Source organism: Sus scrofa, chromosome 13 (assembly GCF_054392235.1).
Source record: "Sus scrofa isolate SSC_HxYL_T2T_F1_AM1 chromosome 13, Sscrofa_HxYL_maternal_Yorkshire_Landrace_v2.0, whole genome shotgun sequence".
In the NCBI taxonomy this organism is placed as follows: domain Eukaryota; kingdom Metazoa; phylum Chordata; class Mammalia; order Artiodactyla; family Suidae; genus Sus; species Sus scrofa.
The window spans coordinates 86,820,585-86,837,119 of NC_139395.1; the positions used below are offsets into that span (position 1 = coordinate 86,820,585).

The window sequence follows — 16,535 nt, forward strand, 5'->3', positions numbered from 1 at the left end:
TGGAAACCGAAGTCAGACCTCACCTCTCCTTTGTTCACACCCCCTTAGCTCTCACCTCACTCAGGGGAAAAGCTGACATCCTCACAGCCCACTTGATCGTCCAACCCACCTCCCTGAACTGAATCCACATCAGCCATACCCATCTCCTTGTTATTCCTTGAGCAACCAGCCTCTGGGCTTTTGCACTGGCTGTACCCCCTTCTTGGGTCACTTTACCCTGAAGACTGTGTGCCATTCTCTCATGTCTTTCAGGCCTTTACTCTGCCACCTCCTCAGTGAGGCCCTCCGTGGCCGCTCTATCTACAAGGACGAGTCTTCTTGCTTCCCCCCAGTCCTTTCTTCTCTCCCTGGCCCCTGGCTACATGGCACTCTATGCAACGCTCACTCATTTGTTCATTTTCTGTCCACTGTGGACCCTAAGAAGCGCCAGGGCAGAGACTGTCTCTTTTGTCTGCTGTTGTGACCCCCTGGAACACAGAGATGTTCTATAAACACTTGCTGGATGAAAGAATAAATGAAGGCACCTTCTCATCCACCACAGCCCTGCAAGGTGGGTGCTCCTTGTTATAGATGGAAGCCCTGAAGCTCAGGAAGAACAAGCACCCTGCCCAGGGTCACAGAGCCAGGCAGTCTGGGCAGCAGGACTTGAATCCAGGCCCTCACTTCCTAGTGAGGTCTCTAAGTCGAGGCCCCCAGGCTTGTGGTTTTCTGTGGCTTGAACAGTTTCAGAAAAAGTTGAATCAGCTCTTTAAAAAATGAAGCATTTTTAAAATCAGCATTTAAAAAATCGAGGTGTTGTATAAAAACACTGCGAACTCGGAACCTCTGGCCACACTGGGCCTTCAGTCCACGGGCAGCCACGGCTGGAGTGGGCAGCAGTCAACCCTTAGATGGGGTGTGGGTTGGCCCATTTGCCCAGGCTCCACCAGGCAGCTTCTGGCCAGGCCTGCAGACCTTGCCCTGACCAGGCCCTCTCCTGTGGGCTTTCACTCCTTGCTGGTCCCTCTGCCTGGAGTCCTCTCCCTTGATTCTTTGCCTGGCTGCCTCCTTCTTGTCACTCAGGCAGGTCTCAGACCAAAAGTCCCTGCCTCAGAGAAGCCCTCTCTGATTACTCTGGCTAATGACCATTATCTGAAGTCACTTCATCCACCTCTTTGGTGCAGGCTGTCTCTTTTCCAGCAGAATGGCAGCTCCAGAAGGGCAAGGCCTGGGTCAGTCCTGCCAGGCCTGCCCAGGACAGTGCTGCCTGTATGGGCACTGGGTGCATAACTTTTGACTGACTGAGGGACTCTCCTGGAGTGCCCTGGTTCTGGGCACTCCCTGGGCACCCAGCACTCACACCTGTGTACCACAGCCCTGGCTGGCGCAAGATCACAGGCTCCTTACTGGAGGGACAGCCTCAGTGGTTTGTGGCTCTGTAACACTCTTGAAGGACTTGGAGGACCCTCTCCCACGCAGCCTCCCAACTCCCTGGCTCTTGTCACACAGTTGCAGGGCTCTGAGCCTTCCAGCTCTGTCCCAGAGTCGCCCTCCTGGTGTACTGGTGTCTGCCCACACCTGCCCGTATCCTTGCTCCTGGTCAGGCTGCATAGCCAACTGGGTAGCCTTTCATGAGTAGAAGGGCCAGCAGGCGGGCTGACTGGTATGCAGGTTCGCGTTCCAGACCTGGCTCAGGCCACTTCTCCCAGTGTGACCTTGAGCAACTTAACTCACCTTTCTGAATCTGTTTCCACCTGGACTGGGACCCCTGCCCCTCCCAAGGCTTGTGCACAGCCACTATCACACAGTAGGTGCTCAGGACAACAGTGTTCCCTTCTCCGTGGTGCCCCCCACTCACTGTCCAGGCCAAAAAGCAGGTGGATGGGCTTCTGGAGCACAGCCCGTGACTATCACTCCTCTGTGTGGGCCAACAGCTGTCTGGGAGCTTGCGTGCTCGCTTGTGTGTGATCTTGGATGACTTGTGACCACAGGTGTGAATGTGTGTGAGCGAGCACATGCGTGTGTGCATACGTACGTGCATGAGTTTGTGTGTGTGTGTGTGATGGTTGGGGGCCAGGTGCTTGGAGTCCCCTGGCCAGTCCTCACTGGCCAGGGTGGGGTGGGTGGGGGCAGGCTCACCCACCCCTCCAGGCCACTCTGGAGGCAGGAGTCTGCTGGGGCCCAGCTGAGCAGGGCTGGCTGGTCAGCCTGAGCCAGAAGGGACTGGCTGGTGTGGGGGAGGGGAGCCATACCCCAGGGCGGTCTGTTCCTAGGACCTGGCCCTGCCGGTCATGCTCTGGGTCCCAGGACCCGCGCATGGGGAGAGAGGTTGGACCCTGGTGGGGGTCACTGCAGCCCCGGGAGTACCTCCTCTGACCATCCCATGTGGAGCCCCCAGCGGGGCAGGGCCCAGATGGAGCACTGACTTCCCACTCTGCCTCATCTCCACCTTCACCTCCAGGCCGCAGCTGGCTTTCCCAGCCCCACGTCAGCACTGTGCTCTGTGCCCATGTGACCGTCCCTCCATGGGAGTGGGTACCTAGTCACGTGTGTGGCTGCAGGATGCTGTACGTTCATTCAACACGCATCCACCTCTGTGTTTGCTAATGTTATGAGGAGCCTGAATGTGTGGAGATGTGGCCATGCGGGGGTGGAGTATCCCTGGTGGTGCCCTTGGAACCTGTCCTCGGCCCCCAGTTGAGAGGGGCTCTGAGGGATACATGGCCCCCCACCCAGCCACCACTCTCCATGCAGGAGCCCCAGAACCCAGTGAATCTCTGTGCCCCACTCCTGGGAATCCTGGCTTGGCAGGTGGAGGCCTTCCATGCACCCTGTCTCTGCATAGCTCTTGAGGGTCTCAGGCCACCAAGCAGAAAACCCCCCACATGCCTGGACCTGCAGAGAAAACTGAGGCTCCATGGGGCCTCGGCATCCCCACTGGGCTCTCTGAGGCCTCCCTCGGCCTGTCTCTGGCCTGGAGCAGAAGGACTTGCCTGGTCAGTGGGGCGCAGGGCAGAGACCCCAGGCAAAGCTGTCTCCCCTGTTCCTTAGGATCCAGGAGGGGACTGGGCGGGATGGCCAGGCCCAGGCAGCTAAAGCAGCGTCAACAGAGGAGCAACTGCCCTAGGAGGCTGCTGCTGGGCCGTGTTTCCAGAAGGTTGAGCCTGGGACAGAGGCGCGGAGACAGAGACAAAAGCAGGGAGAAACTTGCACACTTTCAAGTCCCGAGGTCTTCTTAGACCTGGATTCAGAATGCCCATCATCATTTCCAGCCCAGAATGGCCTCAGCTGTCACCCCCAGACCTTCCAGCATGTGACCATGATGGGGCAGCACCTGCAGGGGAGGTGCAGGAGTGGCTGTGTGGCCGGGGACAGGCGTGGACAAAAGTGGGAGCAGGTCACTACCTGCCTCCATGTGTGCTGGGTGTCCAGAGGCAACCTGTGGGTGTCTGTGACTGTGTCCTTATTCCATGCGAACGTGACACCAGCTACACTGCGGCCTCCCTGGGTGGCACTCCGAGGGCCCCAGAGCCCCTGCGTGTCTGTGACCCCCACCCTGGGCCCTGGCTGCCCACCTGGGTGCTTGTGTCCGTTTCTGAAGTGACAAGAGACACACAAAAGGGCTTTTAATTAAATCAAAGGAGAGGGAAACAGGCCAGCCGGGCTGCTATTATGTTACCAAACGCGAAAATGAAAACTTATTTTTAAAGCTCTGGTATTAATTTGAGATTATTCAGATAGTTAATTAAAAGTGCAGCATGTGTTAAATATTATTTCAACAAAGATTATCATCAGGCCTCCATGTAATGCGATCTGTGGGCTTGGGGAGCTTTATGCAAATTCTCTGTGGCCAGGAGGAAGGGCCTGCAGTGCGGGCGGGCGGGCAGACCACTTGCTCACCGCTGGGGTGGCCCTCGCCCTTGCAGACACAGATGGAGTCAAGCCAGACCCCTCAGTCAGTTCCTGGGTGAGCAGGGGGACAACCGGCTATCCTGGGCCTGCCAGTCAACAGCAGAACCCCGAAAGTCATCCAGGTGGCACTGGGGCCTTCAGGGACGCTAGCTGCTCCTTCAGGCGTGAGTGAGTGTGGACCTGTGTGCTCACGAGGCCATCTGCATGTGTGATTAGGACGTTGGTGGCGTGCGTCTGCTCTGGTCCATCTGTCTGTTACACGTGCGCCCATGCATGCAACATGTATGTGTGCACTTGGGCACGGGGTGGCCCTGAGAATGTCATGCAACCTCTTGGCCCCTCAGTTTCTCCATCTGTAAATGGGGTCCTAACAGTCTAGGCCTCAGTGGGAGGTTAATGAGGATTAAATGGCCACCGGGCCTAAGGGACAAGCACTGTGCTACACAAACAGCACAGGAGCCACAAGACCAGCTGTGTATGTAGTTTCAAAATCTAAATAGCCATGTTTAAAGAAAAAGTGGAATTAATCTTTATATTTTGCTTAACCCAGTTTGTCCAAAATACTGCTGTTTCAACACGTGATGGATGTAAAGCTGAGCACCGGGGTAGTTTGCATTTGTTTTTCACAGTAAGCCTTGTAAGTGGGTATGTATTGGACCTACAGGCACCTCCGTGCAGACAGGAGCATTTCAGGTGGGCCTCCCAGGTTCTGAGCCTGGTGGGGCACCCGTGGCCCCCTCTCTGCTCCTGTGCTGCCTGCACTCCCACCTCAGACTCGCGGGCCGCTCCTGCCCTCTGTCGGCACCCGGCGGCAGTGCAGCGCCCACAGCTCACTGCGCCGGCCAGGTCTGTCCCTGCCCTGTAGATGGCCATGGCCCCCTGCTCGCTGGCAGGCTCCAAAGAACCAAGCTCTTACACACTGTGGGCTGCAGGGCAGAGGCCCAAGGGGACCAGTCACCAGCCCTGGGTTGCACAGCAGGACCCAAGTGTTAGCACGCTTCTGTGGGTCCCACTGGGTTCATTTTCTGGCTCTGCCCTCATGGCTGAGGCCCTGGCACAGGGGACACGGCCTGTACCTCACAGTTCCTCAGCTGTAAGCGGGAGTGACAATAACCCCTCTGTTTAGTGTGGTGTGAGGATTGAGGAAGACACATTCCTAGCACAGGAAGTACCCAGAAAACCCACCACGGTCACAGCATAACAGGACATACTCGCCTCAAGGCCTTTGTACCTACTAGACCCCTGGATCTGGGAGTGGGAGGCTTCTCCTCATCCTGGGTCTCAGGACCACGCTGACCCTCCCTCCTCCTTGTCACCCTGCTTTATGGCCTCAGAGCCTGCATCACTGCCTGGCATGAGCCTGTGTGTCATGAGTTTTTTTTTTCTTTTTCTTGTTTTTTTTTTAACCTGTGGCATATGGAAGTTGCCAGGTGAGGGGTCGAATTGGAGCTACAGCTGCCAGACTACACCACAGCCACAGCAACTAAGGATCTGAACCCCATCTGCGACATGTACCACATCTCAGTGCAATGCCTGATCCTAATTCACTGAGGGAGGCCAGGAATTGAACCCACGTCTTCATGGATACTAGTTGGCTTTTTTTTTTTTTTTTAATTTTTTTTTTTTTTTTTTTTTTTTTTTTTTTTTTTTGTCTGTTGTTGTTGTTGCTATTTCTTGGGCCGCTCCCGCGGCATATGGAGATTCCCAGGCTAGGGGTTGAATCGGAGCTGTAGCCACCGGCCTACGCCAGAGCCACAGCAACGCGGGATCCGAGCCGCGTCTGCAACCTACACCACAGCTCGCGGCAACGCTGGATCGTTAACCCACTGAGCAAGGGCAGGGACCGAACCCGAAACCTCACGGTTCCTAGTCGGATTCGTTAACCACTGCGCCACGACGGGAACTCCCTAGTTGGCTTTATAACCCACTGAGCCACATGAGAAGTCCTGATTCCACTTTTGGGCAGTAACTGTGTTTCACTGTTTAGTAAATGCCCCAACTGTTTTTTAGGTGGCTGCCATAGAGCATTTAGTGAGCACCTGCTGTGTACCCCTTTCATTCTTACCTCTACCCAGCGAGGCAGGTCCTAACAGTCATTGCATTTTGTGGTGGCACAGAGAGAGTGAGGCACTTGCTCCAGGCCTCACTGTGTCCCATATCTGTCTGCACTGTTAAAAGCAGGGCTGCTGTGGGGGTGAGGTCTGGGAACCAGCCACTTGGTCATATGACCTATGGTGCTGGTGGTCTGTGGAAGCTGTGGGAAGGATCTGGACCTGACTCTCCCTGGATAGAGGTCAGCCTATGACTCCCAGATATGGTGGCCATGGCGGCAACTGTCCCTGTGTCCTGGGCAACTCTCATCAGGGGACAGGCCATTCCAAGCTGCCCCAAGGCCCTAGCAAGTAGGCAGGAAACTTTAGTCCAATTACTGGTCAAAAGATCAATGAACCAATGAACAAGAGATGACAGCCAACAGCAGCTGGGACACTTCAGGGCACAGGGTTGTGGTCTGGGCCTAGTTTCTTAGGGTGCTATCTGGGGACCTGTCTGTGATGCCCCCTGGGAGGAGAGCCCTGACACTGCCCCCAAGTCCCTGAAGTTGTCCCAGGGCCCAGGGGACAGCAGAGCTGCAGGTCCAGATAGCAGACCTGAGACCCACCAGTGGGTCCCCCAGAGGCGGCCAACACTTTGCTGGGCTCCATGTTGGTGGATGTCCTAGAGTTGCTGCTTGTCTCAGCTGTCGGGTGGATCACCCTGTGTGGAGGTGTGTGGGCAGAGGCTGGGCTGGGAGGCACACAGCAACAGTGGGGCCCATACTCTGGAGGAAGTGGGGTCTGGAGCACGTGGTGTCTGCAGGTGGGCTCTGCAGGGCAGCCTGGCCCCTCAGTTCTGTGGCGATGGGGAGATAGGCCAAGGCTGCCAGGCCCCCTGGAGGAATGCGTCCGCCCCGTGCTCATAAACCTGCTCTTCCTCCTCCTGTGTGTGCTGGGAGAGGTCATTCAGAGGTCACCCTCAGGAAAGGTTGGCATAAGAGGCGGGCTGGCCAGCTCTAGGCTGCTCATAGCCCTGGGCTGTGCAGCCCCATAGTGGACCTGGGCTGGGTGGGCAGGGAGAGAGCCAGGGAGCTCTGCAGGGTGGGTCTCACGGGCTATGTCTGGCCCGGCCCAAGTTCAAATTCTTGGGGATCTTGGAGGCCATTCACCAGAGGCCCTGGAGTCTGGAGCTTCCCCCACTGTGGGGTGAGCCTCTGCTGGCCAGTAGATGGGCTGAGCTCAGCCTGTCACCCTCCCTGTGCCTGGGCCTCAGCAGGGTGTGGGTCTGGAGAGGGTGGAGGCGGCAATGTGGCCCCCCTATTGTGCCCTGCCAGGGAACAAGTCTGAGGATGCCACACTGGCTTGGGGACGCGGGTGTGGGTGGACCTCCCAGGACTGTGCAGGCATGTATGGCTGTGCTTAGGGCACCTCCAGGGAAGGTGCAGTCAGGGGGCTAGGGGCCCAGGCTGAAGGGGAAGGGACACCTCCTGGGCACCAACCTCTTTCCCTCCAGGCACCTCCTTGGAGTGGTAGGAGGAGGCGGAGGTTCTGAAAAAGGACTGCAGGGAAGAAGGGCCTTCCCACTTCCCACCTCAGGGATTCTCCTGCCACCTCCGATGTGGCTATCCTGACATCAGACTATGACTGTGAGTCATGAGCCTCACCCTCCCTGCTGTGGACACGAAGCAGGGAGGCCAAGTACACACTGAGCTCCATGGTGCCATCAAAGAGCGAGGGGCCCAGGGAGGGTGGGCTGGGCCCCTTCCATCAGTGATGGGCGTATAGGGGTCCCAGAGCCTCAGATGCCCTCTCCTAGTGAGGCCTGAAGGCCGTGGCCCCACCTTCCCCAGCCCACCTGCCAGGTTGAGCCCTCTCCCGGAAGGGCAGGGGCTGTTCTCCTGTGTGCAGTGAGGAAGGAAATTGCAAATTAATCTTTATTTCCATCTTGGAAGAAAACCTTAATTCTCAGCATGGAAATGATCCTCGTCATCCCAGGGAATCAATTATGGGCTTTAATTGCAGTCAGTCCTGGCCAATCAGAGCTGGGCCGTACCCACAGACCCCCCTCATCGCTCCCAGCCTCTGGGGCCCTTCCCGGCTGCACTCTGCGCTCTGGGACCCTCGGTATCTCTGGTTGCTCTAATTTCTCTGTCTCTCTTGGAGCCTCTTTCACTCTTTCTCTCCCGCAGCATGTCTCTGTCTCTCGCATCCCCCCTCCCCCTCATAGGGCGCAGGCCCCAGGAGGGCTTCCTCCTGCAGTCCTCTGGCCTCTGCGCTATAGCTTCGAGGTGGGGCCGACCCTGCCCCCCAGGGTCTCCTTGTCAGTCACCTGCAGGTGACCTCAGGCTGGCCTTCCCTGTCCAGGTCTGGGGCCCCTGGCTTCTCTGTGCACTGCACTGCCCAGAGGCTTGGCAAGGGCTTCTAGCCAGGAGCAGGCAGGCTGGGCCCCGCCCGGCCGCCTCAGTGTTTCCACCCGAGATGTGGGCATCCCTGGGACTGGTCTCCTCTCACCACCTTCCGGCCACCGGGAGATGCTTGTCTTTTTATCAGTGACGCCCTGTGACTCTGACAACCGTCTCTCCTTATCAGCAGCCCACCCGGCTGTCCACAGGGTGGGGGTGGCCTCCGCCTGCCCACATGTCCACACGCGCACCCAGACCCCTGTTCCCAGGCCAGCTCTGCACCAGGACCTGGGTGGGGCATGTGCACTATGCCCCATGGGCTTGAGCTGGCAGCACCACTACCCACCTCCCCGAGGGTCCCCTGTGCTGGGCAGCTGGGCAGAGCCCCAACCTCACCCTCCTGCCTCAGTTTCCCTCTGTGTGGTGATTCCAGGAAGCAGGGCCTCTACTCCCCTGACCTACAACCCCATGCCTCCCCAGGATGGGCCCGCTGAGCACCATGGAGTCAGCAGGTGAGCAGGAGGGCCCAGATGAAGAGTCTCCCCCTGCCACCCTCCTGCATACTGAGAACGGTGTGATGCTGCTGACGGAAGGCCCCCACTAGCCAGCGCCATATCTGATTAGGCAGTGAATTGCTTCATCTCATACCGCACCCCTTGCACAACCATTCTCCCAGGCTTACTTCTACTTCCGCTGGGACCTTGCTGAGGGCTCCACCTACTGACCCGGCCCTGGTCATCTCAAGCCACGTCCATTGACCCAGGCCTTACAGAGCACGCCCTGATTCTTCTTCTCTCCAGCCTGGCCTGGCATGCCCCAGACCACCCCTGAGCCCAAGGTCCCACGTGTCCCAGGAGCTGCAAGGTTGGACTCAGGAGGCCCAGAGAGCTAGCAAGGTGTCCTGAACTCCAGCCTGCTATGGCCTGACATGTGGCCTGACGTGTGCCCAGGGTCCCAGGTCCTCACCCTCCTGCCCCCTCATGTGCTCATCAGTGCCAAGGCAGGTGCCCCACCGCATCCCCCCTCCCTGGCCTTGGCTCTGACCCCTCCTTCCTGGAAGCCTGTCCTCCCAAACATGGATCTGAGCAGTTCCCTTGTGATCACAGTGGATGTGCAGGTGCTGGTCTTGGGGTGCTGGTGAGGATCGTGGTGACAGTCTAGGGATATGATAAAGAACCAGCTAGGGTTACAAGCTGGGAGGGCACAGCCTGGCCTCTGTGGTCCCAGCTCTGAACACCTTGGTAAATTTGAACTTCCAAGGCCTGCCTAGAGCTCTAGGGGAGGCCTGGTTCCTACAGCCCCCTGGCATGTCCCCACCTTTCTATGTCCCCAGGATGGGATGAGGACGAGCCCCCAAAAGCTGCAGGATAGGGCTGAGAGGGTGTGACCATGAATGGGGACAGGTGCCAGGGAGGACAGATGTCAAGAGGAAGGGGGGGTAGTGGGAGCCAGCTGGACTCCACTGGCACCCTTTGCAGGTGATGAGGCTCACAGACTCCGCCTCCCCATTGGCTCTCCTACCTACCCCCACTTCGGCCAGCTGCCCAAGCAGGGGCCAGGCCTCGGGATGTGGCAGATGAGAGAGGGGAAGTGGACTTGGGCTCATCTGTGAAGGACGAGGGAGAGATGGATGTGGATATGCAGAGGCAGAGGCAGCACAGGAAGAGGATGGGAAGGGGGTGGGGGGAGGCAGGGTGTGTGCTGGGGGGATGGTGCGTGGGGGGATGTGTGCCAGGGGTGGGAGCACACAGCCTCCAGCAACCCACACAGCTCCTCCAAAGGCCCCAGTCAGCCCCATGAACATGGCTGTGACAGCAGTGCCTGGCCACAGGCACCTTGACAGCCACCTGCCTGACTCAGTGGGCTCCCAGCGAGCATTTATCTAGAGCCCAGCTGTGGCTGCAGGATGCGGCCATTTCTCTTTGCGGCACTGTCTCCCCACCAGACCCCATGATAACACTGGGGGTTGAGCAACCCCTCCTGGGTGCACGACCTCTAACCTGTTGGTGGATGGGGGTCAGGGGCAGCTGCACTGCACAGAGGAGGCTGCTGAGCCACTTGACTTGGGGGGCGGGGCACAGATGTGGGGTCCAGGCGGTGCTCAGTCAGTGTGGAGTGACCAGCTTCAGGCTTCTTCCCAACTCTGTCCCAACTCCTGAGTTCCATCCCTTATGTGAATCCCCACACCTCCCAGGGCCCCAGCCTGCACTGCCCCTCTGCTTGCTCTCACTGGCCAGTCATGAACTGGCCTGGGAGGCCTCCTCTAACCTATCTGTCCCTGTCCCTGCCCCTCGGAGAGGGACTGGGATTCAGCTAGGAGCTGTTGGGCAGCTGCAGGTCAGGGGGAGAGTCTCTTGAGCCCCATCTGACACACTTTCGTGCCTCTGCCCTTCAAGGCCTCTGCCTGCCTAGCCTGCCTCCCCAGCTGCCCCCATTGCCTCCCTGCCCACCACTGGCTTTCAGCAGAGGGAATGGGGCTCCGACAGCGACCCCTGCAAACCCAGGAAGCACTGTACCCCACCCCCAACACCCCTGGCTGCCCGGCTGCCTCCCACAGTCAAGCCCTGGTACTGGCTGAGCTGGACTAATTAATGGCTCGACTCCGTTATCAGGCAAGCATTAATTATTCTTTTTAATCACGGCTGCCATGTGCAGACTCCTGGAGGCCCAGCTAGGGCTAGGGGGAGACTAGGGGGCCGTGACCTCATCCTTCCTCACACAGCCTCCCCACGACATGCTCTCCAGAGCTGCCCCCACTCCTGCTGCTTCCTCTGCAAATTCCTTTCCTTTCAGGACCTTGTCCAGAGGCCTCTCTCAGCCTAGCCATGCCCACAGGGGATGGGCATGAACTGGGAACCAGGGTGCTGTGCTCAGGGCTGGCCTTAGCCTCCGGAAGGAACCTGGAAATTCTAAGCCCCATGGGGTGCTGGGGAGGCCCAAGGCGAGGCCAACACTGAGAGGGTTCCAGGCCACCTTGAGGAAGCTCTGGGTCTGCGGAAAGCAGAGACCCCTGGGAAGAGGCCAGAGGGACACACTGGCCCCAGACACACGTGTCTGCACCCTGTACACACTAGACTCTGCACCTGCCTCTTCACCCACAGACATGCCAGACGTCCAGCCTCCCCAAGCACATGAGGGCGAAGCCTCCCCAAGCACATGAGCCACACCCCCTGGAGACCAAGGTCCAGTGTCCACCAGACATGGACACACACAGACGCCTGGGCCGAGCACACGTGCACATACACTGCCCAGCGCAGGAGGCCTGGGAGAACAGAAGCTGCCCCTTGTCCTGCCCCAGGCCCCCAGCTTCCCATTGACGAGGCTTTATCTGTCAAAAATATATTAACCCAGAAGCCTGTTTCCATCAGAGTCTCGATTCCAGAGACATTTCCAGATAAGCCTTATCTCATTGCTGGTGCATTAGCCCTGCCGGTCGGGGGCCTGCCAATCACAGCTGGCCCTCCTGCCCCAGCCTGTGGCAGGATGCCTGTCCACAACTTTACTCGATGTGGAGTGCCCACCCCAGCCTTTGGCCTAAAGCAGGGCCTATAGGGCACTGAGGCATTGGGGTGAGGGGGGACTCTAGTTATTCAGAACCTGGGTTCAAATCCCAGCTCTACCTGAGGCAATGGCTGGTGCCAGGTGAGCCCCAGGCCCACCCCAAGCTGTGAAATTGGAGCCATGCTTCCCAGGCCACCCCATGGATGGAAGAGCAGATTCAGCGAGTTTATGTGTGTGATGGAGGCTGTACTGGGCTTGGCACACCGCAGCCTCTCTTCTGCAAAACGTGGGAATTCTGGGGGTGCCCAGAACTACAGGAAGGGGGACACTGCCCATGAAAGCACTGGGCACTGGCCTCTATAGTGCCTGCCCACCATACTCCCCCTTCAAAGGCTGTGCCCAGCCCAGTGAAGCTCTTGGGCACTCGAGTTTCCACCGATGCCAGCCCTGATAGTGTCCCCTTCCGGGCCATCGGCCACGTGGACAGGCTGGCTGCACCCTGGAGCCACACTCTGGGTGCTGGTGGCCCCTCCTCCTCATGATTCAGTTCCCCTGGGAGCCCCCCTCCTTTCCTGGGCTCCGAGAAGGCGATGTGGGACAGGGAAGGCGTGGGGGATGTGGGGCCCTCAGAAGCCCTGGAGACAGGGCTGATTGGGGGCAGCGCTGGGTCTGGACTGCTGCACCCTCTTGCGGCAGCTTCCCGCCTCTCGGTGGGGAGACTGTCTCGGGGCTGCAGGGCACATGGAGGCAGAGTCCTGCCCAGGGTCACATAGCTGGTCGGCCAGGCGGCCAGGATGTCCACTCTCTCCCACAGATCTGCCTCAGAACTAGCTCCTGCTCCTGGAGGGCCCCTCTAGGCCTGCTGGGTCAGGTGACCCTTCATTTGGAGAGACGGAGAAGTGCCAAGGTCACACAGCCTGGGCAGGCAGGGCCCCCACACCCCTTGGCTGGGGACAACCTGGCTCAGTTGCGTGTACCCAGCACCTGCCTAGCTCCCCACACACTGATGACGATGGAGAGTTCCGCAGCGGAAGGGCAAGTCCTGGGCATGCCCTCTCCACGTGTCCCCTCCAAAGTGCTGAGTGGCTACAGGAGTGGCCAGCCTGGGGCCTGGCCCCAGCAGCTGCTCAGGAAGGCTCTTCCTGTTCCCCTAGGAACAGAATGGGCAGGGGGTGGGGCCTCTGCCTGAAGTCCTTGCCAGGAGCCCTTGCCCCTGCCCGAGGGCAGCTAGAGTGGCTTCAGTGAGGAGACATGGCTGCCTGGTCAGATGGTCTGCGGGGGGTGGGGGTTGGGGGTTAGGAGACGGTCCCCAGGGGAGCTCCCTGCTCTATTTTCAGCTCAGGGGATGGGGCAGGAGGTGGGGCAGCCCTGTACTTTCCCTGCCCATCTAGTCCTTGGCTGTCTCCCTCACCTGCTGCCCCACCTGACATCTGGGTCCCTGTGAGGGCCTCTGAGGGCTGGCCGCCAGTGCCGTCACAGTACCTGAGCTGGCGCTGGGTGATGGCCTGGTGGGTCCAAGGCGCTGTCCCCTCTCAGGGCCCCAGCTCCAGGCCTTCCTGAGCCCAAGTCATCTGATCATGACCTGCCCCCCCATCCGTTAACATTTTTAATGCCATTCTTGCAAATTAAATCATAATGTACTGATTACCAGGGTAAAAGGAGGGCCTCTGTGTCCACCTGGAGGCCAAATAAAGGGATGTTGGAACAGCTGTTCATCCTGCAGATATCACTAAAACTTTGATATCCACTCCACCAGTCAGCTCTTCACCCCTTTCTGAGTATGGATGTTGTGGCGCCGGGGGGTGGGGGGCGGGATGGGCTTGAGGGGACAGGGGACAGAGGAGCCACTGGGACTTTTTTGGCTTTGGAGGGGCTGCTGCAGCCAGCTCTGTGGAAGGCTTGAGGACTCCTGGGGTTGGGATACAGGGGCGACCCCTCCAGCCTGCCTTCTGTTCTGAAGCCCAGGCCCCACAGTGCCCAGACACCTCATGGGTGCCCTGCCTAGACTCAGCTGCCCAGGAAGCCCCAGGGGCCACCCAGACTGTCTTAAGGGCCTGACACCCTGTGGACCTCCCAGCCCACTGGACTCTGAGTTGGGTCCCTCCCCAGCCCTGTTCTTGGCAGGAGCCTTGGCAATTCCTCCAACATTCCCCTTGGGAGCAGCTCTGGGAGGGGTGGGGGACCCTCTGTGAAAGCAGCAAGAGATCAACAGAGTGAGCAGGTACCACGGCACATTTATTTGCAGCTGGCAAGTGTTGGGCTGCCAACCAGGCAGCCTGGGAGACACTGGCCACCAGCTGTCCAGCCAAAGCCCATTCCTACCTGGCTACTGTCCCCTGGCCAGAGGGTGCAGGGATGGAGGCACAGACCCTCTGGGCCTGGCCCTGTGACACCAAGTCCCGCCACCCCCGGGCTTCTCACAGGTGCTCAGGGGAGACACAGGAGGTGGAGGCACATCTGGTCAAGTGTTTGGCACAGCAGCCCAGCTGGGCCTGGGCAAGGTGCCCTGGGGCAGCCAGTGGGCACTCAGGGAGACTGGACCATACGCTTGTGAGTGTCGAAGACGTAGCGCTTGAAAGACAGGCTGAGCTCCACATGCTGCGTGGGCTCCAGCCGCTCAGCACCCTCCTCCTGCTTGGCTGCCTCCCCTCGGCCAGCACGGCCTCGCTTCTTGAGGGCAGGTGTCAGGATCTTCTTGGACTCGGGACTGAGGCCACCTACAAGTCACAGAGGGGTAGCATGTCACTCTGTCACTTGCCACCCTGGATGGGCACCCATGCTGGCCCAGCTCCAGTCCCATCCCCTGACTCAGCATCGTCCCATACCCTCCCACAAAGCCACAACCCCAGTGCCACCCTGGGCTTGCTCCCTTCTACCTCCCTCATGAGCCAATGGGTCCTGCATCCCAGGCCTTGCCCATCATGCTGGTCCATGCTACCAGCCTGTCCTGCTTGCAGCTAAGTGTGGCTTAAGGGCCACTCGGCTGGCCCTGAGCACACAGGAAGAATCTTGGCTGCCCCCAGGCTGTGGCCAGGCCCCAGGCCAACTCTGGATAGCAGGCACCCAGAAGCCATTCTCCCTCTGTGAGCGCCACGACACTGCTGGGGGCCTGATAATAAGCTAGGTGGCAGGGCTGTGGTGAGGATGTGCCGAGGGCACCTTCAGCCTGGATGGGCAGGGGGCCCACGGCAATAGCTCCCAGGGGTGCCACAGAAGGGACTGGGTGTGTAGACTCCAACCCTGCTGAGGGACAGCAGACCATGCCCTCTCAACAAACCAGGGTCCTGGAGGGCTGCTGTGTCCCTAGAGAGGGCACTCACTTTGGCCAGAAGACGTATCGGCTGGATGTCTGGAGCAAGTGGGAAGTCGGGGTAGGCACGAGGCAGTGGCCACTGTCCCTGCACACCTGGTGGCACCCCCCCCCCCGCTTCTGTGGGCACCTGAGGGTTGTCCTTCGGGTCCCAGTCTCACCTGGGTGCTGGCTTTCTCCCTGAGAGGAGCCAGTGGATGCTCTGGTCACGCTTCAGTGCTAGGGGGACCAGGCCTGGATGTGCACCCTTGCAGAGAATGTGCTCTGAGGGCAGTGCCTCGAATGAAGCCCCAGCGGGTCAGAGAGAGCTGGGATTTGAGCCTGTGCCTACTTCCACTGGAAGCAGACTCCTGAAAATGGCTCTGAGCGCCATGTGCTGGCCCTGCAGCTCCTGGACATTTAAAAAGGTAACCAGGAGGCCAGTTCAGAGACAAGTGTACAGTCCATCAGGGACAGCCCTGGCTGCCACACGAGGGACTGGGTCTCTCTCTCCACAGATGGATAGGAGACTGCCAGCTGTCTCAAAGGCTGCATCCCTTGGGTGGGGGGCAGGCTTCTCCGCTGATGCTGACTGGGACCAGGGCACTGTAAGCCGAGGGGATCTATGGCAAGAAGAGCTGCCTCCTGCCAGTCAGCTTGGTGCTAAATCCCAGCTGGTTTACGTGCTTCTGAGAAGGGGTGTGGGGTGTGGGAATGGCCCTGGGCCAGCCCTCGAGCCAGTGCCAGGCTTGCAGGTATCTGACTCCCCAAACTGGAGCCCTCGCCTTGTTTCTTCAAGAAGGTGGCTGGCTCCAGACCCTGACAAATGCCATGGGCAGCCCGTCTCCCTCTGGTGCCAGGAGGTCTGATGGCTGAAGAGGCGCAGGCTCCCCAGCGTCTGCGCCGGGCCAGGGAGACAGGCGTGGCCCAATCAGTGGTCCATCTCGCCCGCGATGGCTCTCGTTACACACAGTGCATACCTTGCACTGCCCAAAGCAGGCAGAGTGGGAAAATCTATCTGGCGCTGGCGAAGTCATGGATGTTTAAATGCTCTTCCAAAATGGCCAGCCTCCTCTCCCTCTGTTCCTTAATGGGATGGCCTGGACACAAGGCCAGAAGGCTGACCAACAGAGACTTGTCTGCTGGGGCTGCCGGGCTTTTGGGATTTGTGGCAACGCTACCAGGAGCCGCCTTACTGAGCAGTGGCTTTTCCTTCAGCCAAATTGCAAGTGGAGGGATGTGGGGGCAGGTCAGAGTGCCAGGTGGCTGGAGCTGCTGCCTGGCGCCTGAAAACAGACCCCTCCAGACCCCCGAGCTGGGGTCTGAGAGGGGCAGACAGCCACTAGGATGACCAGGAGCTGGCACTGATGGCTGTCTTCTCCAAGAAGACCTGGGGGTAGGAGTTGGGGAGCAGGGGGC

General features: G+C 59.2%; 1 protein-coding gene across 4 annotated transcripts in view; it reads right to left on the reverse strand.

Moving 5' to 3' along the window:
- EEFSEC (eukaryotic elongation factor, selenocysteine-tRNA specific) overlaps positions 1-16,535 on the reverse strand; it is a 175,756-nt gene that overhangs the window by 7,127 nt on the left and 152,094 nt on the right. Inside the window, exon 7 of one of the 4 annotated variants that reach the window (XM_021069440.2) lies at positions 14,045-14,544. The exons of the other annotated variants lie outside the window; for them this stretch is intronic. Coding sequence (XP_020925099.1) covers positions 14,354-14,544 — 191 coding nt within the window. The 3' untranslated portion in view covers positions 14,045-14,353. Of the gene's footprint in view, positions 1-14,044; positions 14,545-16,535 lie in introns of those variants that run through there. 4 annotated transcript variants of the gene reach the window in all.